At 41.8% G+C, this 27,003-nt stretch overlaps 1 protein-coding gene across 3 annotated transcripts in view; it reads right to left on the bottom strand.

Moving 5' to 3' along the window:
- Positions 1 to 27,003, bottom strand: part of rbms3 (RNA binding motif, single stranded interacting protein) — a 292,860-nt gene that overhangs the window by 61,556 nt on the left and 204,301 nt on the right. For all 3 annotated transcript variants that reach the window (XM_026155390.1, XM_026155391.1, XM_026155392.1), the window contains 2 exons: positions 11,332 to 11,489; positions 6,106 to 6,185 (listed from right to left, as the gene is read on the bottom strand). In XM_026155390.1, the coding sequence (XP_026011175.1) occupies positions 6,106 to 6,185; positions 11,332 to 11,489 (238 nt within the window). The remainder of the gene's footprint in view (positions 1 to 6,105; positions 6,186 to 11,331; positions 11,490 to 27,003) is intronic.

Here is a 27,003-nt window from a genome sequence, read left to right on the forward strand (position 1 = left end):
TCTGTAGGCGAGATAAGGTTATAATGAGAAAGTGCATCGGGGGAAATTGATCCTTTTTTCAGGAAGCTGTCTGATTTACTGGGCATGCCAATAATAACTTCCTGTGTGTCCCGCCTCTAATGGGAGGAGGGTGAAGTCAGAGGTGGGGGTGGAAGGTTCATGCTAAGAGGACAGATTTCATTATGATGCAATATCCCGAGGAAAGCACTGAGGTTTTGTGGCCACTTATTATCTGTGGCGGAGTATATTGAAAAGCTGTCTGATTGCCATTGAGGATCACATACAGAGACAGAACTATGGCTGGCTCGCACTGAGTGACAGCAGAAGCAGTAAATTAATCATCAATACATAATGGATTTGACCTTTTTGTTTCTGACGAAAAAATGAGGAAGGATAACAACAGCTACAAAAAACAAAAAAATTCACAGAACACAAACTACACATGACTCGCAGATGCATCATGGGAAACGCGTGCTCTCACGTACTTGGAAAGGCAGCCATGTCTGAGACATCCTGACAGCCAAGTCGCCAACCTACTTGGCTGCACGTTAAATCTACACGCCATAGGGGAGAGAGAGACGAGGCCCGCCGACAGGCCAGTTATTAGCCAGGGGAATGTGGGAGGGATGGCAGAAATTAACATAGATTACTCAAGTATGACTGACAGTTTCAGAAGGGCTTTTTGTGACTTACCAAGTGATTTGGGACTTGCCTTAATTCAGTGAGGGATGTTTTAATACCGTGGGCTGTCTCTGCTATCTTGGCACTGTTGCCTTGGTGAGGATGCCAACAGGGAGGAATTTCTTTCCTGCAACTGCCCCCCACCCCCACCAACAATTCCTCCCAACCTCAGCTGCACAGGCCTTGTGATCCGCACATAATGATGGAAAATGTTGGTGGGGCAGCACTTTTTTGGCCTGTCTTTACTATATTTTATTTAACAGGTGGTTGGCAAAGAGTGCACCCTGTATATTCTGTCTGGTGTTATCCTGACAGATGTAGTGTTTTTTATAAAACCCTGGGTGTTATTTAGATCTCTGGCAGAACAGACAAATTATCAAACTGGTTATCTGATCAGTATTCTGAAAGACACAACAATTACCATTTTCGAGGGTGGGGAAAGCACTGGCACTCACCACAAGTGTCCTTGAAGAATATGGCTTTTACTGTAGGCCTAAATTAACCTCTTCTGTATAACAGAGCACTGTGACTGACAGAGTAAGTGAGGCAAAGTGAGAGTTTGGACAGAGAAAGACAGAGACTAGTGGAAATTGCAAAAACAGAGGGAGAGAAAAATGCCAGCGTTCTGTTAAAAAAAAGAAAGGAAAAGAAAAAAGAAAAGAAAAAAGCTTGTACATATTGCATGTTTCCGCTTCGTTCCATCTCCCAAGGCCACTGTGGCTGCTTCCTGATGTGGTTTTCATTATTTATCCAGCATCCATTGGACAATATTGGAGCTGACTCGCAGCTCTGCTGCCATATTGGCAGAAAGACAACGGAGCGAGCGGTACCAGCGGAAGTGAAAAGGAAGAAGCAGCAGTGTTACTGCACATTCAGTCTGGACTGAATCTCTGTTTGCACAGTTAGACGTCCAAGCGAATGTTAGATTCATCAAAGTCTGGCGCTGCCCTTTTCTGATGCTCAACACTACTTGCACGTAACCTCATTGATTATTTAACTATGGTTTGATTGCTGACTCTAAAATTAAGTTAAAAAACATAAAGAGACACAATTCAGTGGAGCAGGTTATCAATTTTCTTTCTGCCATTGCCGCCACACAGTAAGGTATGTACATGTTATTACTCACCTGCCAAAAAACAAACAATGGCTAATGTATCTCTGGTCTGAATTACATTTACCATAGGGTGTCATCTCTAAGCTGTTTAATGCATTGTGGGACGAAGGGCTTTAATCAGCGAGGCTCAGTGGAGCCAGCGGATTAAATCACTTTTTATCTGCGCTTCCTTTGACTTTCCCAGTGCTCAGGGTTGCAGTGTAAATCATAATGTGTCCCTGTTGGGCTCACTTCAGTATAGTTTATAGCTGGAGTCACATTTCATAAATTCCATTTATTTTGTTTATTGAGTAAATCCACATCCACTAAAAACAAGGATAACTCTTTATTCTCGCCTCGAACTTAAAAGTTGACCATTTCTCAGAAAAGGAGGAGATCGTGCTCGCGTGATTCAATCCATCGATTTCTGCGCGCAGCCAGAAATCACATGTTCATTTATATGTGCAGCATCAGCTGGAAGCATCCGAGAATGTGCGCGTGTCAATATTTGAAACGACACACGGTATGTATATTTTGGGCGTAAGGGACATGTTCTTCATCTGTGTGCATGCGTTGTGTATGAGTTTATATTTGTGTGCACGTATACTGTATGCACGCTCACCGCCGACCACAGCGACAGGGAGAGCGGCTGCCGCATTGCACAGAATAGCTAAACAGCTGTGGTGCTCCATCAGGGCTATCGATCATGTCCCTCTCTCTGAATCACAATCAGACGTGGGCAGAGCAGAGCGGCTAGAGCAGGCCTCGGTGACTGGTTTGTTGGACGACTGCTATGCACCTCTCATATCAACCAGGCCTCACCAAACAAACCTGACCTGGACTGCTGATTAGATGCATCTATATGCGAGTACTGTGGTACGCATTTCTGTAGAACTTGCTGGAACACACACGAATATTCGCTTTAAGTTCTCAGAATGCAACATGTCTTCTCGCAATTGACATTTACTGCAGACAGAAATAAAGCACTAGCTCTTGTTTAACGCACTTCTAAATCATCTGTGATCAAAATGAGCATTCAGAGAGGATGGCATTACCACGGATCAAAAAATGAGTTCATTTGTGTATCTATGTAGCGCATGTAGTTGGATCTCATAGAAAATTACATAGAATTTCATTAGAAAACCTAATGGGAAGAAAAGGGAAGCTGTTAAGTATCATTAGTTGCCATCTGCTATCATATTTTCACACTGTAGATCAACTCAATATCTCATGTAATCACAAGGAAGTCAGATGTTATTACATTAAAATTTAAGCAGGAAGTGTATGGACTCAGTCTATGGCGCTATTAGCTGCCATCTGTTAGCATCTCCACAATTCCTCTTCTCTGTGTTGGTCTGTTATCAGCAACTCACGGTTAACTTCCTGCCAACATGGTGACTTCCTTTTGGTTTGTTTTCCCATGGTCAGTTGAATTTACCAGATGACCTGGCACCTGACATCAAGATATTTACTTCCTGGTATGGGACAGCAAGGTTACAACTCAATATCCTTTTTGTATTGGCACTGGACACACCTGGGTGGAGGTAGGCAGCTAGTACAATCCCCAATTGCACATATGCACGCGTACACTCACCCTCTTACACACACACACACACACACGGCCACATCTCTTGACACAGTGTGATTGAGTGGCTAAGCCGGAAATGCAGAGGCTTGTCAGATATCGGCTGGAGAGGTTTGGGGGAGTAAGCCTGATGATTGAGAAATGTGTGCCTGTATATATGCATGTGTGTTGGGAGTGCTACCCTAAATGTGTTGTGTATGCTTGAGAGCATGTTTTAAACACTAAATGGTGGTAAGAGAAAGAAAAAAGAAGTTTCTCATTAGCATTATATGGATGCTGACATTCCACTGAGGTCAAAGTCAGCGGTGCATGGCCATATTTGTGCTTATGTGGTTTGTGCGTGTGTCAAGGCTCACACAGTGTAACAGTCATGGCTGTCACATAAGCATACTCATGCACGCACACACAGACAAACACACACACACTCCGCCTGTGCTGCGTGTGGTGGGAGCCCCCCGGGGGGTGCTGCTGAGCTGTCAAAGTAGGATGGATGAAGAAGCTGCCCTGCATAGCAAAGGGCTCTGGGGAAATACCACCAAAATGACACACACACACACAACCACACACACACACACACAGAGACTGTCAGCACACGGTATGTATGTGCACCCATTTGGAAATGCAGAAATTTAAATACACGTGCATGAATGTGAACACGCATAAATTTGAGACCAATACAAATGCAGTGCAAACGCATAACACGCGCACTTTCAGGCAACCCAACACACAAAAATACACTTTTACTAAAGGGCTGTTCGCTCTCCCTCTGTGAGAAACAGAAACAGCCCTAGGGCCCTCAGCAAAGGAACATCTGAGTTTGATAACAGCAAAATGTCCAGAAATCTCCATTTAGGAGACAGCAAGTCAACATGGACTACATCATAGAGGAAAAAAGAACAGCTTCATCTCCACCCCACCCTCATGTGAACTGAAAACTATGGAAAAAGTATAAAATATCACAGGGAGCATTACTCTATCATTATTCATCATCAGAACATCTGAGAGCATCTGCAGCGTACCAGCACAGCAAACTTGAAAATTCAGCTGCTAACTTATAGCTTTTGTGCATCTACCATATCAGTGTTACTTACTCTGGTATTTGGAAGGAAGTTATAATTTTTTTAAAGAAGTCCGACAAGGTTCAAGTATTTGACCTGATCCCCTTTTACACAATTGCCACATCCAAAGAGGAACTTGACTAACAATTCTGACTTGCTTACTCAAGTTTTGGTTGCATAGCTTCTCTGACTGCTTGTCGGCTTGTTCCCTTCAGGTTGCGTGGTACAATTTCATCAGATTCCCAAATTCCCGGTGAATTCAGGTGAATATATCAGGCTTGTGACAAAAACTACAAAACTAAAGCCCAAGCTAATAAACCGAAAGCAACCTTTGGAAGTACCGTATCACCACATATCACAAATGGCAACAACTCGAAGAACAGTAAAAGTTCAGGTGTAAAGCAAGGAAAGAGAAGCTTTCATAGACCTTTTAGCAGGGACCATAGCAGCGCTGAACCAGAGCGGACCTTGTAAACGTAACCATTCTTAATTCCACAGAAGGATTTCCTCGATCAGGGCGGTAAATCTCCATGCTTGGCACAAGCCTGAACAATCCATTAACAATAATAAAGCCTGAGCGGCAGGGAGATAGACCCTTAAAGGGGAAGGTCAGCCTGATATTACAGCTTTAAAGGTTTCCTATTACGGCTCAACTTCAATATAACCACTCACCTTGCCTTTAATGGCTGCTGGCTATGCAGTGACTGAGCACATACGGAGATTCTAAATCCAGTCTTTCTGAGATATTACTGGATAGAGGAGAGCGATTTATGGGTCTGTTTCTATGCTGCTGGTTGGAGGTGTGAGTGTTAATATAGCTGCCACAGTGGTGAAGGAGATCTCCTCAGGTATCACCCCGTCTGGCCCTCATGTCCTGCTGGGATACACGGGAGACTCTGCTGCAGCACCTGGACCCAAAAGTGCTTAAGCAGCATTTTTTCTTCATCCTGGCCTTTCCCTCTGACACTTTTTTCCCCATATCTTTACTCCCTTCCAACTCACTTTTCTTCCACTGCCACCTCTTGATACTCTCACTCCCCTGGAGACTTGCTTCTTTTTCCAATGCCTTGCCTGCTTACTTGTGGAACTGTGATGCCTCTTTCAGCACCGATACACGGTGAGGTACAATCTCGTCTCTACATCTGTCTCCATTTTCTGCTATTCTTTCTTTCACCCATGTTTCCCTGTCTGCTTTCTCCTTGGCCACTGTCTAGGGTGACTGCAGAAAAGAGAGCGATAGGAAGGCGAGAGGACACCGCAACAGAGAGAGCAGGAGCAGAAGAGGAACGAGGGGAGAGTGCAAGCTCTTAAGTAGATTGCGAAGAACAGCACAGAGGCATGAGTGTGAATATTAAGAGGGTTTTCTCCTGCCCGAGAAGTTCCAGCCTGCAGCCTGAGCACCACCAGGGAGAGAGACGGTGACACGGAGTGAAGACGTTACAGAACGAGCGAGGAAGAGACCTATAGAACCATCAGCTATTGAGCCAGAACCACGACAGTTAGCTTCAGATGTCAGAAACAGCAGTGTACGCAATCTATCAAGCTGTCCGGCAGATCTGAGATGAGGAATTACCATAAGTGAATTAGAAAGGCAGTTCCTTATTGCAAAATGATGCCTCCCCCACCCAAAAAAAAGAAAAGGAAGGGGTGATGTGAGAGTAATGTGAAGCAAAAGAGGTGAGACTCACCTGGAATGCCTGGTGGGGTTTTCAGGTATTTTCCATTGAAGTGCTGTATCACTACTTCACATTTCTCTGTAGACTCCATCCTGCAATGACATGCGGCATGTAGGGTTCAATTTAACAATCTGTTTGTAGCAGAAGCACCGATGACACATTTACAACCATAAAGCATCACCCCCTAAACTGTGTCCTGCTGGCTGTGTAGCATCAGTCTTTTCATACTAATAGTGCAGTGAGACTATCGAGAGCTGATCTGCCGTATCAAGTCACTGGTTACATGAGTCAGAGGTTCATAATGAAATTCAGGGCTTTCAGGCAAAGAGGTGTTTATGCAGTCCTTTTCTGCGCATAACGGAAAAGACAAAGCATAGAAAGTTTTGGAGAGTAGGTGAAAGGCGTGAAAGATGAGGTGGTACGGGAAGGTAGAAATTACATGCTTATAAAAGGCAATTCCAGTGTGAAGATGAGAGAGAACACAGGAAGTTGATTGACTCGTCTCCACTTTTCCAACCAAAGGATCAAAGAGTATATACAGGCCAAGCAGCTGGCCAGCAGGGGGGCTCTGATCTTCACATCACAAGCCTACACACACTAATGTCATACACACATAACATCAAAACACGTACATTTCAAATGCATATGAGTGTTGTTGTCATTCTCACACACATACACACACACACATGCACACGCACACACACACACACTGCTCTGCAACAATAAACAGATACCCTAAAGGAAAGTTGAGCAACTTAAGCTCCAAAGATTTGAAATATAATAGGAGATGTAACCTATACACACATGCATATACATATTTTCTATGCAATTTTGCATTTCAGAAAACTAATCAGAATCCTTGGTGGGTGTTTCCTAGTAAATGTGACTTATTATTGGCTGAGAGCACTGCATTCATGAATTCTAGACTAGTTGCCTCACAGTGACAACTACAGGGAATTATTGCCCTAGGCTAATAAATTTTACTAGTTGAACACCAGTAAATTAAAACAATTTGTACTCTCACTTTGGCATATTAAAGAAATGATCGTGTGCTGGAGAGCAGCTCTTTTCTGTAAAGCTAAGCTAAGGGCTGGGAGACCTTCTTCAGACTGGCTGCTGACCACACTGGGAATCAGAAGTGTGTGGCCAAACCAGGAGAATGGCTATCGTAGAGAAGGGCCACACACTTCAGGCATTCGCTGTGTTGCGTTCAGTGTTACAAATCAAAAGCTCCACAGGTGGACACACAGCAACAACAAAAGTTTGAAAGACAATTACAATGGCTGTCTCCTCTTTCACCTCCACACAGCTGGCCGCTCATGGCATGAGGTGGGTGTGAATGTTGGCCGGCTGCTTTCGGAAAGTTACAGCAAATGATCTACAACGCATGCGCACACACACATACACACACCCTATCTGACATTGAAAAGGTGTAAGACCATAAATCCAAAGATGTAACTTAATTATCAGTTTCTCTTACAAGTTGATGTAAGAGCAAATAATATCAAAATATTCCTTTAACTTGCAGCTTAACTGTGTGTGCTACAAGAATTTTTAAACACCTTCCATATTACAGCCTGCATGAGTAAAATGCTAGGATTTTCTTTTTCAATGTGCAATGGATTTGTCTGAAAATTTCAATTGTGTTAAGACAGTAACATATTAAAAAGCAAATATCCTTTTGCATGAATTTGCACGATCCGTGTTGTGCATATATTGCAGATTCCCTTATAGACGCAAAGAAGACATATTAAAATGAGAGAGTTTTTAAATCCAGGCTTGACTGAATGCCATGTCTTTATGGTAATATGCGCTTGGAATGTGCAGAATTCATTGCCTTCCAGATTTTCATGCTTTATTCTCCCTCACCTCCTAAAATACTCATATCATCCTGTCAGCCTCCCCCTTCCCTGTCCTCTGTCTCCCATCCTTCTGCTATCGCTACCTTCATCTTTCTTTCTTTTCTTTTTTACCATAGCTTCTTTATCGCGCTCTCCATCTCATCCATCTTACTCCCAGCCCGTCTACACCTTTTCTTTTTGACGTCTCTCTCATTCTTCCCCGTCTTTCAACCTTGGTTATTTCCTCCATCTTTCACCGTTATCCTTCCTCTCTCCTGGCCCATCTCTCTCACTTTCTGTGCCCTCCTTTCCTTCCCACTGTGTCCATCCTTTTCTTTCAACATTATGCCCTATCCACATCAAAATCGTTCTCCCCTTTTCTCCTCCCTACTCCTCTTTTTAGAATATATAATCTTTCACACTTCCTGGCATCATCAATCTCTCACTGACCCTGTATCCTCCCTTTCCCCAGCCCTCACTCTTTCCCTTCTGTTCCACGAGTGTTAGTGAAAGGCCGATATGAACCAACCAATGCAACTCAGCTAACTGCAAAACATAACGAGTTTCTAAAAATGACTTTAATTTATAAAATAATATTCAAAAAGATATATTAAGTTATACACAGCACATTTTCACTCAAAAGAAGCAAAACAAAACAAAAAAACTACTACTAAACTTGAAGTACAAGAGCAGCCAGCTGGTTAATTAATTCATTAATTTTATAAGAAATCATTGTTCTGATTCATTGTTTATTTATCTCTGTTTATATGCTATAGATTTTTTGATATAGGTGCCACATCAGAAAGCTGAAGTGAATATACCGGGAACTGCATACATCAAGTGTTTATGTTTACAACATACGCTGGCAATATGCTCCTAATCCACACCAAACACTGAATCTCAGCACAGTCCTACGAACACGGAAATTATTGCCTCATAATGCTCTCACTTTAGGAGGCAGGCTAGTGACACGGAGAGGATCTGCCTGAAGCACAGCTAACCTCTTTATCGCTCAAGCTTAACAACCTTGTAGTGCTTATGAAATAATGACTTTTGTGGTGTGGACTCCATTATCAAAGCACAAGCCGTTTTGAGGTTGTTTGTTGGGATGCTTTTGTTGTCCATTTTAAAAGAGACAGGCTTACAATAGCAGCTGGATGCATCCCCCTTCTTCACTGTTTATTTAGTGCTTCTCTGACTGAATGTCAAAGCAAAGCTTCTCTTTGTATTTCATTGCACTTTTTAGCCTTCCTACACACAATAACATCTTTCCTTCTTTCTCTCCAGCTGCACAGCAGGATGGTAAACGGAAAGGATGTAAGTAGACATGAAGTGCATATGGCGGACAGGCTGTTAGACACTCACAGGGAAGCAAACCAGTCAGACTCACTGTCTGCTGGTCAGTCAAGCTTTTGGGGTAACAAGTCAGTCAGAGAGTCAGCCAGGTAGACAGTGAAGCCGGCTGGATTTTCTGTGTGCGCTGCTGGTTAATGGCATCAGGTGCTGCTGTCTGCAATGATTAGTGCTGGGGCTGGAGTAATGGGCTCTGATAACAGTAATGGATCGGCCCACAAACACTTAGCTCAGTTTACTCTCTCTAATGCCCCACACAGCACAGCCCTCAGCAGCTGTCTGTATGTCTGTCGACACAGCTAATGGGAGTTCTCCAATTCATAAAAAACATTCAATTGTGTTGGTTTTTGTTTGTTTATTTTTGCTTTGGTTGGATCTTTTTTTTACCCTTTTCCCTGACCTGTACACTCATCACACGCCAACGCTCATGGAAATTTTTAATTCATCTTAGTATTTCTCAGTCTTCTAAAAAGTTTCCTCAATTCCTTCTCTATTCATTCACCTTCTCTTTCTCTGTATATTAACTTCTAAAGCTTTTATCTGATCATCGCTTCACACTCATGTCTCACCCTCCCTTTCCGTCATGCGTCTTCCTCCTCCCACCGAGAGCTTCTTGAACAGGTGGCCTGTGGCAGGTTGTTGCTGTGCTCTGCTTGTTGGTCTGCAGGAGGCTGCCTACCTGTGTCTCTGTGTGAGAGCTTGCTTTTCAGCGCGTGTTTGCGTGCGTGCACACGAGCATGCACGCGTGCATATTCACAAGTGTGTACGCCTGCGTAAAGGTCTAACTCTGCAGATGCTCATATTGGTGTGCAAGTGTGTGTGTGTGTGTGTGTGTGTGTGTTTTTGTGTGTTTGTGCCAGTCTGTCCTGCTGTAACCCCTGGTAATAGAGCAGGGAATAGGAGAGGAGTTCAGCCAGAGCAGGTGATTAAGAAAAATCCCTGCAAGATGGTGGTTCTGTGGCCGTCATTGGCCTCCTCTGGGTAAACAGGGAAGGAATGTGTGGAGAGGAATGAGAGCCTGGTGGCTGCTGTCGAGGACAAGGACAGAACGGTTTATGACTTTGGGGGATTAACAAGCTGAAGTGGAAACTTTTCTAAGTAGAAAAAGAAACAAACTGTTCAGTCATTCAGACTTTGTTTTGGGAAAAATAGCATCCGTTACTCTACTATATATACTATTACTATATATAATACACACACAATCATTGGTGGTATCTGTTAATTTTTGAGAATGCACAGCTGAAAGCATTCATTAACTCATATGCAGATGGATGGACAAACAGGCTTAGAGGAAGAATCAAATCATATTTTCATATTTTCACTGTCTAAAATGAAAAGCATATTAGTAGCAGCTCGTCTACTAATCAGAAAGTCAGTGGTTGAGCCCAACCTGTATGTCGAACTATGCTCGGGCCAGATACTGAAGCCTGAGTTGCACCTGATGCATCCATCATGTGAGTGTGAGCGTGTGAACATGATGTGCTTAGGCACAGAAAAAAGCACTTGTACAAATATGTGGGTGAATGAGGCCTGTAGTGGATATTGCTCAAATTCAGTAGAAAAGCGCTACATAAGTACCAGTTCATATTTCAGACAATGCACAAGCGTGTGCTTGCCAGTACACGTACAATGTATTTTATTAATTTAGTACCAAAAACAAGACACGAGTCATCTCAGGGCACAGCTGAACTAGGGCAGATCTTAATGTGAGCAGTGGGTAAAAATCCTAGTTAGATTTACTCACCACAAGGAACACTCCTCAACCTGTGACAACAGTTGTATAGTGTCTTCTGTGGCTTGGGAGGGAGCTTTGTAAAGTTTTAAAAAATAACCCTGATTACTGTGTGCCAGCAGGCTTATCTCGACTTACTCTTCAGACTTAGCATTTTTAAAATAAAGCCTATTACAAAGTCGAGGTGTGCAGCATAAAGAGAGATGCTAGTGAGTTGTATTACAGAAATGATCTGGCTTTTAGAGCTTGGCATACCATTTGTAGGGACTGAAAGGAGGCATATTTAACACTTGCTTCATTAACATTGTTTACCTGGCAAAGCCGACTCCTCTGCTGACCCCGTTGGCATCCCTCAGTATCCTTGTGGAGATGACGTGACCCAGAGGCTTCAGCATATTCTCCAGCTCCTGCTCATCCATAGACACTGGCAGGTTGGAGATGTACAGGTTGGTGGGGTCCTGCTCTTGTTGCTGCAATGCCAGAGATTTCGAGGAGTGAAGAGGAGGGAGAGGTTGGACAGACGGCAAAGAGAAGAAAGGAAAAGAGAAGATGGTATGAGAAATAATGCATCGCTATCAATTGCAGAAAATATGAAATAATACATCAGCTTTGGGTTGTGAGGAATCATGCAACGTGTTGCAATACTGCTAACTGTGCAGCCAAATCCAGGCTAAGCTCGCATGACATCTGGCCCTGCTGACACTCACATATTCCACTTAAATGCAATAAAGAAATATAAAAAATGAGCATGTGCAAGTATTAGTACACTCAATGTATTATGACAATTTAACAAGTAGCATGGTGGATATATTCAGAATAGCTTGAATGGCATCTTCTGGGTGTTTCTTTTTAGTGGTCAGGTAAAAAATCAAGAGAAACAGCAAAAGAAAAGCTGTGTATTATACAACAGTGTTTTCAGTGTAGTGCCCAGGGGCTACTGCAAGCTAGGTACGAAAGCACAGCTGGTGCTGGGGTGAGCCCGAGGTAACAGAAAGCCCGTTGAGATCTACAGTAGAGCAGCTGGAAACAGCCCCACCAGCCAATCAGTCACTGCCTGTGCCAGGCAAGCCACCAAACTATGCCTCCATCTATATTTCTCTTCCACCAGTCAGTCAGTCTCTCTTAATTAAGCATTAAGCTACATTGTGCTGCCCTTAGTTCTAATCATATATGCTACAGGCAAATTAGCATATACTCTTTCAAATGAACCGAATAACATTCAATCCATCTTTCCAACGTGCAGGTAGCAACAGTCCACTCTAATCAGGCAAACAGCCAGGTCTGATCTGTTTCACACTTGTGTCTTTCATCCTTTCATTCAAAAGGCGCTGGGATCATCACGAGTTAATTCCACTACACAGAGGCATGGTCTAAGTTAATAAGAGAATGTGCACTGAAACATTTTAATGACACTTACATGATTATTGTTGCATCAGTAAAAGGTAAAACTTCTAGTGTTTACCAGAGTGTGAAATGTTAAAACAATATCAGTTAATTTTAAAGTCTTATAAACAACAAAAAGAAAAATATTCATCTATTATGTACGATTCATTTTAAATGTGCATGTGCGATACAATAAATTATAAATAAATTTCCTTTGATTTGTAAGAGCAGCCTCCCTTGTCAGGTTAGATCAATAATGTGAGCAGTGGAGGAGCTTTAAGCACCATCATGTAAAAAGGCAGTAATAATCTGTGTCATGGTCTACAATCTAATAATGAGGAAGGTGGCTGAATCTGTTCTGAATAACAACAGCAATTTTCCAAGACACGTGCGCATAAAAATGTATGAAATGAAATCAATAAATACATTTTTTTAAGGCGTGGATCTGCCAAGTCCAGGCTCATAAATGTTAAAAATTGGCAACAAGACAAGAAGAAGAAGAAGAAGAAAAACTGAGGGCAAATGACTTTTTGATATTAACTATGTGAAAAGGGAAAGACCATCTCTGAATTGAGGAGGGGGCCTATGGGTACATCTTTCGCCATCCTACAATGCTGTGATTGCAACCATCGCCCTACTGTCTGTGAATGATACTCACAGCCATTGGTCAGTGGTCTTTGATCAATAATCAATGGTCATTCATCAATGGGCTTTAATGAGTGGTTATTGATCAACGGTCATGACAATTTGTATATTAATGATCAAGGAACTAACCTCACATTTGCACAATAACTGGTTTCAGTTATTGTGCAAATGTACTGTTTATAAGGTTGGGGAAACGTGTAGTCAGCTGAGACTGTAGAAGTCACATGGATGAGTGACGAAATGTTTCTCCCACTGAAAACGCTACGTCCAGATCAACCTTTTGGAATTTCCTTTAAAATTTAGTTTAACCTCCTAAGACCTGAACTCTTCCACGGCATGCATTTTTAATTTCTCTTTGATATTTGGGCTGATTGCGGCCTGATGAATGTAAAAACAAAGAATTACCAGATTTCTTTTTACCTTATTTTTGTTTTTAAGAAAAATAAGAGCCACATATGAGGATATTTGTTTAAAATGTTGATAGAACAGTAGCAGTATAATGTCCTTGTAAGTGGATATCAGGCCCTTGTACAGCAAAATTGAGTATTTTGGTCTAAATAACCCAAAATGTGATGTCCACATATGTGGACGCCAGGTCCTAGGAGATTAATATGGTTTTATTTGGAAAAACAGCTGACTTGGCCTCAAAAAAGTTTTAAAAAAAGTGAATTCTCAGTTACATATTTCATACGCACATGCAGTACTGTAAACAGCAACTTCAGCACAGAAGTCTGTCATCTTCTCAGCTGGGGGTTGTGGAGTTACTTCAGTTGCAGGCTGCGTAAACACTGTCTTTGAGAGTCTTCACAGACTCTACAGGCAACACTCTCTCACTTTGTCCTGTTTTGCTTTCTGCTGATGATGGAGAAAGAGGTTAAGGAAGAGGAAAGGAAGTGTCTCCACCAGTCTCTTGCCTCCATCTTTCTATCCGTCAGTGGACAGGACTGGTCCCTCCCCTGATTAATTAGCTGTCTTATCTGACAGGACATGTTTGATCTGATGAAAACCTGTGGGAGAAAGCCAGCGCCCGAGACCACAGCTTTTTTCTCCTTTACCCAGGAAACTCAATTACCTAACTAAACTCCACCTCCTTATTCTACAAGTGTGTCACATTTGGGTGCTTTGGAGCATGTGAGAGAAAAAGCTCGCAAGAGTTTGTATAACACGGGATTTGGCAGTGAATGGAGCTTAATTAAATCTGTCTGTAAAAATCTACTGTACACGTGTCACTCTCTTGCTAAGTCCCTTCAGTGTGTGCACCCTTGCAGCTGCGCCTTCCTTTGAATTTCATTGGTTACGTGAGCTGATGTTTTTCAGGATTATGTCAAATAGGCTTCGTATGCAGATGCAGAAAGGAGGTCCGGATCAAAGAGTTAACTGACTGACTCCCTCATTGAGCTAAGCCAATGATAAAACAGTTTCTGCGCGCACACTGGAATGAAAGCACTTTCTCCTATAAGCACGAGACAGTGCACGCGGTGAAAGAGTGAGGACAGAATGTGATGCGGTAATTTGTGTGCGTGGGCTAAAAGTAGAGGGCTCCGTTTGCAAAGGGGGTGGGGGATTATCGCGGGGGAGGCCTCGTCTACGCACGGCCGCCTCGCTAAGTTTTCTCTTTGATGACGTTCCGCATCACAAAGCCCTAAATACCCAGATGAGAAGGTTATGGAGAGGAGTGGAAACTGGAGTATTTTGACGGGAGGTGAGATGGGCTGGCCCATTCCTCAAGGAGATTTAATTTCCTTTAATGTCAGCCTTTGCACATGCTCCGCTGTCACGCTATGAATGAAACGGTAATTGAGGTGTGTGTGCGCTTGCGTGCACCTGTGTGTAGCCCATCTATTAGTAATTATGTGTGTTTGTTCCATTTAATGCAGACTATATTACTGTACACTCGTGTATGCGTTTATGTATCTTTCGGCTCTGTGTGTGTTTCAAGTCGTGTAAGCGAGCCTCCTTCTTCTGCGTGTCGATGGTTGAATGTCTCTCTCGCCATTGACCAGCATTGTGGAAGGTTAATGGAAAGGCTCCAGGCTACACTGGGGCTTTGATGAGCATAATTCCTTCACCTTGCCACCAGGAGGACAGGAGGAATCCAACTGTGCGTGTGACAGAAAGGGAGAATGGCGGGACGAGGGGGGGGGAAATGCGGTGGGGGGTGCGACATGTCATTTCCTGCTGACGGATGGGCCCCTCGCTAGAGCTGACAGCCCTGTAGCAGTTATTTCATTTCGACACCCTGCTCTGTTTACCTCACTGTAATTTCTGAGAACATTACCATTCTACGTGGAAGGGAGAGTATTAGACAGGAAGAGAAAAGAAAGCGAGGATCTGGGTTAAACAGAAAATAGGAGTTGCAGATCACGTGCAAAAGGTTAAGGAATGAAAGGGTACGGAGAGCCGATGAGAAAGAGAGATGGAGGCAGCTGACATGACAGGCAGATATGGCACATTAAAGGAAGCCCTTGTTGCCTTTTGACAACGCTGGAGGGAGAAGAAACGTCGGGCGTTAGAAGTCTCTCATTCTGCCTATAGGGCTCTCAGGGCTGTATCCATTTAACGGTTAAACGTTAGAAAGATAGATATGTGACTTGACTCGGGGCACCGCATCCAAATCCAGGTTGAGACTGAGTCGCCTTCAGTCTCTTTCCAACAATCCTTTCTCTCCCTGATTTACCTTGCACCCACATCTTTTCATTCCCTTTTCCTTTAAATCACTTTACTAACCTTCTTCCTTTTCTCTTTCAGTAATGAGAGTTTCCTAACTTTGTACACCAAGCGTTGTCCGTCCTTGCTTCCATGGCGTCTCTCCTGTCGCCCTCTATCCATTCTTCTTGCTCAAGAGTAAAGAGCTCTATGTATAATTGGTACTATAGGGCTTTTTGGATGCTCCTCTGAGCTCAGATACACACTCTACAAGCGTATACGTGCTTGGGTATACGTGTCTATAAGGTTGTCAATCCTTGCTACAACAAACACACAATACACTTCCCTCAGGTATGCCACTCTGGCTTGTTGTGTGACTAACCAGCAGCCTGAAGGAGCACAATTAAAGCCACAGACAATGGTTTATGTGTTGACTGGTTGGAGAAAACTGCAAGGAAGCAATAGTTGTTGTGTTTCTGCTGTTGTGAGGATGTGTGGCTGACAAGTTTGCAGATGCCAGAGGGAGCGTTCCTGTTCTCTTGTATATAGGTTGAGGCTCTGTACTCAGATCTTGCTGTGGGAGCCTGAGTCTGCAGAATGCATTCAAAAGACAAGCTGGCCAACCAAGAAGAAGGAAGGAGCAGAATGGGGAGTTAGAGAGAGAAGAAGCCTATGAGCACATCAACTCACTTCAAAAGATTTGAGTTTAATTTGTGAAGAGCTGGAGAATTCAGAGACAAAACAGTAGCTACACTACAAAGGACCTATCATTCTGTCAGCTGGCTAGTCAGCTGGTCAGACAACAGCAGGCAAAGTCAGCTGGGCAGCTTGCTGCACTTTGATGAGTGCTTCCCAACATTGCCTGTTTCTACTCTCAAGTGGATGGTTTGGATCATTTTACTTCATTTTGTACAGGCTACTGTCAAACGCTTCCTCAATACTCTGTAGTGATTCTGTCTATTATGAAAGACCCTCTGTGACACCGGACTTCAAACCCGGTCCACATCCAAGACTATATATCCCTATCGCAGTCTTTCACTGCTTCTGCAGTCATTTAAAGAGCACGTAGCTGTTAGCACAGCCAGGCTGCAAGTGTACAAAAGGTTTCATGGTCAGCCTCTGACGTGAGAATTCAAATTTACTTTATTTATTTTTGCCAGTCAAACAAATAGCAGCTACTTATTTTTTCAGCGCCGCAAAAAAACGTCAGATTCAAAGTTTGGCCTCTACAACGGCTCCATGTATTCATCAAAGTCCGATTTCACAGACAGATGGCGAAACTTTGCAGGGAGGAAGTGTTTCGCTCGATCTGATACGCATCTTTACAGACAAGCGGACATATGCAAACACACCTTACATTTCAAAATATGCATAAATGCCTCCAACGTAGACAGGCTTAATCACAGAACAGCATGTTATAATGCCAAAAAAAAGAGATAACAAGAGCACAAGCTGGTAATGCGTGAGGTCCTTCGGCTGCTCATTGAAGGACTGATGAAATCCATATTTCTGATTCAAACCTTCTGTTAGAAACAAAGGGCTGTGAAGGGCTACGAGGCAAAGAATTTGTGCCATCACTCAGGGCAGCCTATACAATCCAATTACCACATTATGTGTGAACAAACAGCCCGAAACACCTGTCACTTAAACATGGCTTTAATAGTTCTGCAGTAAATGGGTTTAAGCTAAAGTCTGCAATCATACTATGTAGGCATATAGCTGCCAGTTCTTTAGCAGCTGTATTAAAACTACTTTATTATTTCTCTTATAGATAACATCTTTCTGCTAATTCATAACTGAATCGGCTTAGTGGGCAGCACTGCTGTAATCACTTTGGCGTGTGCACCTGTAGGCTTGATTGTGATTAAGAAAGCATCAAAAACAAAACAAAACAACACCAATCTCCTCGCTTAACACTGCATATAATGACGGCTACACCCACGCACGCACCAAGTCCTTACTTTCTTTCTTTTTTTTTGATTATAGGTCTCAATGTGTTTGTTTTTTTGTTGTTGTTTTGAAATACATCCAAACATACTTGTTACCAGCAGTGAAAGAAAATATTAAGGAAGACAAAAAAATAAAGATTAAGAAGACGGCACATATGATTGGTTTAAAACATTAATTATTAGCTTATTTCTAAAACTCGAGTGCAGGGAAATGAGAATCAGAGAGGAATTAATTCAAACTGCTGTATGCAACTATATCCAAGAATAAGTGAGCAGATGTAATAATTAGTAGAACATCAGTAACTCATTAGTAACACCATCATCTGCATTTCATCGCACATAAGATGATGTTGTTTGTAATCTAGAGATACATCAACTCTTTTTAGTGTTTTGGACGCATTTCAGTGTGAGTGGGAGTATCCCATTAAAGCTTTGTGTACAGCAGAAGGAGCAGGAATATGGCACCGCAAATCATGTGACAGGTGGTAAAAACTAAATAAATTACTGACTCAATCTTTTTCTTCCGGATACTCATTCCTCTATCTCTGCGTAAACTTTCTTTGGAATTGCTACAAGTAAGGTCACTTCTGCATTTTAAATTCTTTATACCTCCATTAAACCCATTGGATTCACTTCAAATGTAGGCAAACAGACAACACTGCCCAAAGGTCCTAAGCCACCACACATTTCTTTCACATTTCTTGTATAAAACCATTGGATTTTTCTTTAACATAGCCTCAACTCTCATAGGGAAGCTTTCTTGTCATTTCTTTAAGTAATCAGAAATGTTGAGGTCTGGGCCATGACTGATATTATTCTGCAGTGTGTGTGTTTTTTTTTTATCCAGGTATGCTTTTATTGCATTGCATCTGGGATCAAAAATTAAGCCAATCAGATGCTTTTCCAGATTTCTTAATTCTGTAATTGCATCAGTTTTGACTAGGTCCCGAACACGAGAGGCTGAAAAGCAGTCCCAAATCATGACAGAGCCTCCACCGTGTTTGACAGACAGCTATATAACCTTACTATTTCACCTTTTTCATGACCTCAATTAAAGAAAAATGTTTAAATGTGGATTTGTTATTGTTCATCACTCCATAAGACCTGTTGTTTTTGGTTCAGTTTTTTGTGTAACTTGGCATACTTCAGCCTTTTCTCCCTGTTTCTTTTCTTTAAAAATGACTTCTTGACAGTCATCTTTCCACTGAGACCGTTTCAGTTTCTAGTTTATCATTTTATGTCTGTCAAACTGTGTTATTTTTGGCATTTTTTGTAGATTCGACTAACAAAATGGGAACAAATTGTTACAATTAGCAGCCTGTTGCAAAAACGCATAAAATGCCTAAAGATACAATTTAAAATGTGATTTTATCAAGTTTTCTGTTACGTTTAGTCACAATACTGGTTCACTCCTTGAGTTAGATGCCCTTTTATGCTAGAATGAAAAGCAAAATATAAGGAAATGAGGGGTGGCTCAACAGTACTGCACAATACTGCATGACCAGAGTGGTTAGGAACCCTAACCCCAGGCCAGAGGGTCCTAAATACCAAACTGGTGGCCTTTTCTGACTGTGGTGGCAACTGAACAACAGAATTTTGAAATGAGAAAAAATATATATTTAAAGTTGTCAGTGCATCAAAAAAAAAAAAAAAAGCAACATCAAATGGTAGCGCTCTCACTATAATGCTTGGCACATGTGTATCTCCAAGTGCTGCATATGTTGGATCAAAGATGTTTTATCTTTACATGCCAAAAGATTATTTCCTTCTCCTTCTTCTTCTCTGTTGACTTTCTGCTTCTCTAAGCTGTAGTCATGCTCACTGTAAGCTACCAGTCTGATCAATTACTTTCTTTGCTCGCATAAGGATACACATGATTGATCAGTCTTAGTAGCTGCAACAGGATTATCCACTCACTAACAGATTGTGGCTAACAAAATGCCCATTAATTAACCTCTCAATATCATTGTCACAGCAAAAAGTAATTTGAAGTTTGGAGCAGGGCACAAAGTTGTTTTTTTAAGATTATGTATTTTACTAGATGAAAATGATTAAAAAAAAGAGCAGAATATGAAGCTCAGGGGCAAAAGATTAGAGGTTCACCTTGCTCATGCGGTGTTCCATTTGGCTGGAATACAATGTTACCTGATTAAATAAAAATCTTACAAATTACCATACGTTGCTGCAGAGCACACCTTAATACATCACATTATTCAGCCACAGAATTTTTCCCATGAGTGCAATCCAAGCCAATGACAACTAAGTGTGTCCTAGTACCCAGAGGCACTGAGGTGTTTAGTTTGGTTTTAAGGCCTACACTCATTCACTCACATAATTACACACAATGCTATTGCACAGCTCTGCATCTCATAAGCGCAACGTCTCTCTCACACGCACACACACACACGCGTAAGCATGAGCCAACACGGGATTTTTAGACACAAGCACACAAACACACACACTGTCAATCTTTGTCCCATTACTGCTTATGGAAAATGGCTTTCCAGCTACTCTGCATTATTCTGAGATGATAGATGCTGCGTAAGGGAACAAAAGTGGGTGATACATTATTGAGCCTTTGAGAATGCTAACACAGTGTGGTGGGACTTTGTTTTACTCATTCTCTCAACCTGATCTGCTCTCTGCTGGCGTAGCTGGTAAAATATTCATCCAACATAAGGCACAGTGAGCGCTGTGGCACAAAAGGGACTTTTGGTATATCTTTCGATGTGCTATTTACTGCACCAATGCAAACAAGTGCAAACATTAAAGGTCAAATTCACTTGCTACCATAACATACAGAATTAATCCAAATTAGTGAGAAGTTAAAGTGTAGTGTACCAACAGTCCGTTAGTCTTTATGCCCTACTTTAAACAGCAGCATCTTTTTAACCCTAAACTGTGTATGACAGTAAAATAATAAGGTTCAGTGATTTTTTTAATAATAATTTTGGACAAAAACTATTTACCGGTCGATCTACATTCCTACCCTCACCTATGGTCACGAGCTGTGGATAGTGTAGGAAAGAACGAGATTGCGAATACAAGCGAAATGGGCTTCCTCCGAAGGGTGGCTGGCCTCTCCCTTAGGGTGATAGGGTGAAAAGTTCAGCCATCCGGGAGGGGCTCAGAGTAGAGCCGCTGCTCCTCCACATTGAAAGGAGCCAGCTGAGGTGGTTTGGGTATTTGATAAGGATGCATCCTGGGCGTCTCCTAAGTGAGGTGTTCTGGGCATGTCCCACTGGGAGGAGGCCCCGGGCCGAGCCAGGACACACTGGAGAGATTATATCTCTCTGCTGGTCTGGGAATGCCTTGGTGTTCCCTTGGATAAGCTGGACAAATATTTGTCATTTTCGTTGATTCAACTAAAACGGGAACAAATGCTCTGTCTTTGCAACAGGCTGCTAGTAAGTGCCTGGAATATAAAATTGGTTCTTTGCAAAGACAGCTCTGCTGGACCCCTTGAGTTAGGAGCCTTTTTACGCTTGAATGATTCATATTTCAATCTTAGGTACCATGAGTGGACTGAAAATCAGTGAAAATATATAAGAAAAACTTTAAAATCCCTTAAAAAATCCTGGAGAATTAATATTATTATTATTATTATTTTTTTTTAAAAAGGAATCACCAGTTTTATTCTGTGATATTTCCAAGCATCCAGTCCAGTAAGTCTCATAGTACATCGAGTTTGACTTCCCACGAAACAATTTGACATTCAGTGACAACCTTTCAATGAAGATGCTGCGTCATGGTTGCTAAAATAAATACATTTTAAAAAATGACTGCTGTGCTGATATCCAGGACGTTACCTGGCCGTCTGCTGGATGTCCTTCATTAGCGTCTGCTGGGTGTCCTTCCTGCTCTACCCAATGAGGGGGAGCTTGTTTACAAGATTTTTTGTATGTGATCCTTTGTCAATTAGAAGAAAACAAATGCCTAGCAAATAGGATTGTACACATAACCTTGTCAATGCTCACATTGATTCTCATCCTGTTTCAGTCAGCTGGCCTTCACAGTATGAGACACACTTCCTTTGATAAGAGGCAGGGGGATGATTGTTTAGCACTGGGGCAACGCAGACGCCTGTACAAATATGTCTTTAGTTAAAAAATAAAAGTGCATATCGTATGACTGCATGATCAGAACCATTTCACACAAAAACTGCCATCCAAAAGGACTGCACTGCACTCACTTGCATTCTTCTTAGCAATGATATTAGTAACATTTATTGGTTTGCAAAAACAAAGCCTACAAAGGGTCGTCTGCCCCATAACCACACATTACAGTTTCGGTGTCTGCCCATAACTATTTTTCCTCATCAACGCGGCGACACTGTCTCAACAACAGCTTGAAGGCTTTTATCTGCTTTGCAGATGTGTGGTCGAGAGATCAAACCTTTACTTTGCAAAACAGACATAACACCACTAAATTACGTCTGCCATCAATGTCATGGCTCATACATTTTGATGCTGGGTTAATGTGAATTTAAATGGGTCGATATGCGCTTCACCCGCTTAATCACGACCCCCTGATTTGATTTTGTATCTCCCTCGGTGAGCTAATATTCCAGAGATTAAAATTTCATGTGGAGCTCATATCAAAAATCCATTATTAACATGGAAGACGGGCACGTTGGGCCTTACCCTCCGCCAAAAGGAGACAAAACTCATGCACACGCAAGTGAGCAGGCACACATACATGCAAAGTTACTTTTTTTTTTTTTACTCTGTTCCCTCAAGACTTCATGACAAATTCGCCCCTTCTTTGTAGAAATATTGAGGATTTTCCCTGTAAGCTGCGGTTATGTCCTCGGTCGTGCTCCCTCAGCAACATTCACAAATGCCTTTCCGGTTTCGTAATATATTTTCATCACCGTAACCTTCGTATTTTTCCATTACGGTGTTTGCAACAACAGCTCATTGTGTTGTGGCCATGGTAAATGCATTTTTCCGTCTTATGCATCATTCATGATATCTTTTCTGAGATTGAATTCCTCCTGGCTGACATCATGTGGAGGCAGCGAGCGGTGCTGAAGGTTTTTGGTTTTTCAGTAGAATGAGGAAAAGGTGTAAGAGTGCGCGTATGTGTGAGGTAAAAGAAAAACTGTAAACTGTTTGATTTTCTCTACATGCGCAAGGTCGTCTGTTCGCACAAGCGTTGCATCTTTTCACGTTATTCTCTCTTCAGTCTCGTTTGTCTATTATCATTCTTAACTTTTGAAAATGTTTAACCTTTTGGATTAATTCACAGTTTCCTTTCAATCTCTTGATGATTTAGTGAGGGCTGGGATAAAACAGAAAAGCTGCTTGAAAAGAAAGTTCTTCTATCTTTTGTTTGGGTGCAGTGATTTCATTAAGAGGCAAGGGGGACAAGCATTTAACCGCTGTTGGCTTCCTACTAGCAATTCCATTCATTTAAGCCCAAGTGTTTTCACTATCAAATGTGAAAAAGAATCGTCTTTATTCTTGAGTGAATTTAAAATGTTTGAACAATTAAAAAATAATAATGTCAACAAATAATTTGAAAGACAAAATAGAAAGATCCATTTATTTTGTTTCTCGGGACTGTGAAAATCCAGATTTATTACGGTCAGTGAGGCTGGACAGCCACAAACTTGGAAAAGCTCTCCCTATAGCCAAATGTGATCCAGATGAGTGCTTCCAAAACAGGGGTTTGTGTGCCACAAAGGGAAGTTCTGCAAAGAAGTATGAACAAGGACAGCACAGCTTATGTGAAAAAAATAGGAGTTTGGGAATAATTTGGGGAATAAGTCAATATGTCCATACAAATTTGCATTCAGGTGAAAAAGGACCAAATACACATAGATGTGAGTCTGATCTCACACTCATCTATGTTCACAAAAGCTGAAGCAATGAACAAAAGATAATCAAAACGTTAGCAATGACAACTAAATGTAGCAGATAAATGTCTGGAAATAATCTGCTTTTGCCATTAACCAAATGTACTGGAAAAAAGGAGAAGCATTGACAGTGTAATTATAACCAACTTTCATGTATGTCACAGATCCACCCCAGGGGCTTGTCTGCAATGAAACATTTTTTAATAACTCCACAAAGACATCGCTTCTGTGGATGACCACAGTCCTGGGCTGTTATAGCATGCGGAGGAGCACCAAACCAAAAAATAAAATGAAATAAATAAATGCTGCAAAACCATACCTCTGGGTCACTTAGACACTTTAAATAATCCCATGTGTCTCCAACAAGCCACAGCCTCCTCCCCACTTCAGAGGGGCTCGACACACGCTGCTCTCGTGGTGTGTGTTCCTCAAAGAGCTGCCCATGATGGGGTTTACCGCATCATAAAATTGTCATATATGTTGACTCCACGGTACATGGGTGAAATGAGCCGTGGTAGTGGATCTTAAGCGACTTCAACAGGCTGCACATGTCTGTGTGAGCAATGTGTTCGCCAGACTAGCTCTGTTAGAGGGTCAAAATTTACAGACTGTGAGGAATGTACGGTCACACGAATGCGCTTCGGCACGTATTGATGACTTGCTCTTCAGCTCGCAAACACAAAGCACTTGCGCAGGAGTGCACGCGGCTCTTTTTCGCTCTCGTTTAAAAAAGCGGCACATGCAATATGTTGACAAGTCAGATTCAGTGTTAAGATGACAGCTAGGATGTGTGAGCCTTTCAGGAGAGTGGTATAAGCATCATCAGAAAGCAGGAGAGTGACAATCTCTATGTTTCCCTCCACACTCCATCACCTGCTCTCCAAATGGAGGCACAATGCAATTTTCACTTATGAATCTACTGCAAAGCAAATAGCATACGCTGTTTGCCTACTCCACAAACACACCCTGAATTACTACCCTGGGTCATGGACTCATTTGTTATTCCTTAATGTGCCACTACTCACTGGGGAACACTAAGGCTGCTATGTGAAACTACACGGCGATGTGAGCATCATATGTCTAACTGCAGCAGAAATACTTTGCCTTAGCTCTGTCACATCTGTACAAAGAAATGAAAACACAGTGGAGGCGAGAGCCACAGAAATATTGAAATATATATTAAAGAATTATTTCTCAATGGAAAACAGCAACAACAAAAGTAATAAAAAAGCAATAATGGAAGTGTTGTGCGAAGAAAGCCACTCAGAACAAATCAACATTTATGTGACATCAGTCAGGTTCAGTCATGGAGCTGATGCAATGATTTTCAATTACAAAACACTGATCTGGAGTTTTACTTACATTTCAGACCCACAACCAAGGGTCTTGAAAGCTGCTCTGATTTACTCATTAATTCCTGTTTTAATACCCATTTTTTGTCAAAGTCTGTGACTTTTCAACATGTTATTTGAGACATATTAACAGAGGTGAAAACTAGTCTTAATTTGTATATAATTATATCTAGAAATACATTTTTTGTCTCTCTGGTCAAACCTCATTAATCAATTTTGAAATAACTATGGCGGGGGTTGAAAACTACTCTAAAATCTCTGCTGTAGATGCAAAGACGGCACCAATTCCATATGAATGCCTATGGATTTAGATTGGAATGTCCTAAAAGCTCCTGTAGGTGTTGATTAGTTGGCCCAAATCATTTATCCATATACAATCTAAAGGCCAGTTGTAAGAAAGTTGTGAATAAATACCATTCACTTGTTTAATTTCAACCATCTGTCATGCAGAAGTACTCTACTAGTGGTTCTGATGACATATAGGGAAAAGGAGTCAGACAGATGTTTGAACTTCGTGATTGGATATAGAGGAGAAAAACGGGACGGCTTAACACGATGCTCAGGAATAAGATAATTGTGTAATTCAATATTATGTACGTACCTTTCATTCATTAATGGCTCTTTTTTCATGAATTGATAAAATAATATAAAACTGACATGTTCCAGGCTTTAAAAAAACACTGCTGCACAAAAAAGAAAAAAAGGGGGAAAAAAATGTTTTTATTTCCCTCTGTTGACCCATCAAAAACAGTATAGTTAGCTTCCAAACCCAAACCCAATCCTTGGTGTGTATTTCAGTCAGAGCATCATTAGCAGTGGATGACCTATATAGAAGGGACCGCTGCTTGTTACAGTCTAATTATCACCCTAAATGCCCCGGAAGAAGGGTGGTACAGCGGGAGATAATGTGTTTGTTATGGACACTAATGATACAGTGGAAGCAAACTAACGACCCACCCTGGGTGTCCCACTGAGTTCAATGGCTTTATCATTCCCTTTCCATGAAAAACTTGGAAAAGACTCTTCTTAACAGCTTCCTTTTTCCTGGAGATGGAGAGAGGAACACGCTGAGGGCAGGAAGTATGAGGGGAAACTACCGGCTGGTGAAACTATGAAGCGAGGAGGTATAATAAGTTCTGCAAAAATAAAAAAAAATAAGTGTTAACACTAAAGTGCAGTGGTAACACAACACTGTGACAAATTCTGAAGTCATGCATGAAATTTGTGACTTCAGCCAACTTAAAGTTGGTAAGCTGGTAACTCCACCCATACAGCTGAGTATTTAATATGAAAACACAGTAAATTAACAAATGTAAAGGCACAGAAAAACAACAACAACAACAAGAGACTCTTAAGACTCTGTACATGGACACAGATGACATGGACACACATAAAAATGGAAGAGGATTAGCTCCTAGTTATTCCAAAGAGGGAGTATTTGTTTTGTAAGCCAGCAGTATGAAAATGTCTAGACAGATGTCATGAGTCTTGGCAGGAGAGACAGGAACACCAGTGTCCGCAAAACAGCATGATGGAGGGAGAGAGCTCAAGACTGGAGAACGAGGACGGGAAGCGGCAAGGAGGAGCATCCTGTAAGGAGGAAGAGGTCCTCACGAGTTGAGACTTACTGACTGACTTTATATAAACATCAGGCATCTGATGTCAACAGCTTCATGTCTCCAGAAAATTAAGTGTCACACGTCTCCCTGCAGGTCTGAGCATTTCCATAAACACTCCGTCTTTTATCAGCGCCGTTCTAGACGACATAATTGTGGTCAGTGCCATTATCACCACAGCCGTCACGATCGAGAGCCTTGGTCTCAAGTGCGCGAGACCAAAATAAAAACAAACGCGAGCCGTAAGAAGGCAATGCTAAGGCCCATTGCACATGACTACACAATGAACACGTCAAGATTAAGCAGAAAATACCAGCCTTCTTTAGAAACCCTTCCACAAACCATCTTGGCTCATCAGTCTGTTATCTCGGCAATCCTTAATGAGCTCTTAATTTAACAGCATCTGCATCATAACATGGCCCGCTGTTTGATGTCACAGCTGTCAAATGAAACTTTCATCTTCGCATAATGACAGGCAAAAGCATATAGTATATGTTTGCACTTGTTTATATGCATATGAAGTTGGTTTTTTT

This window comes from Astatotilapia calliptera, chromosome 22 (assembly GCF_900246225.1).
Source record: "Astatotilapia calliptera chromosome 22, fAstCal1.2, whole genome shotgun sequence".
Taxonomy (NCBI): domain Eukaryota; kingdom Metazoa; phylum Chordata; class Actinopteri; order Cichliformes; family Cichlidae; genus Astatotilapia; species Astatotilapia calliptera.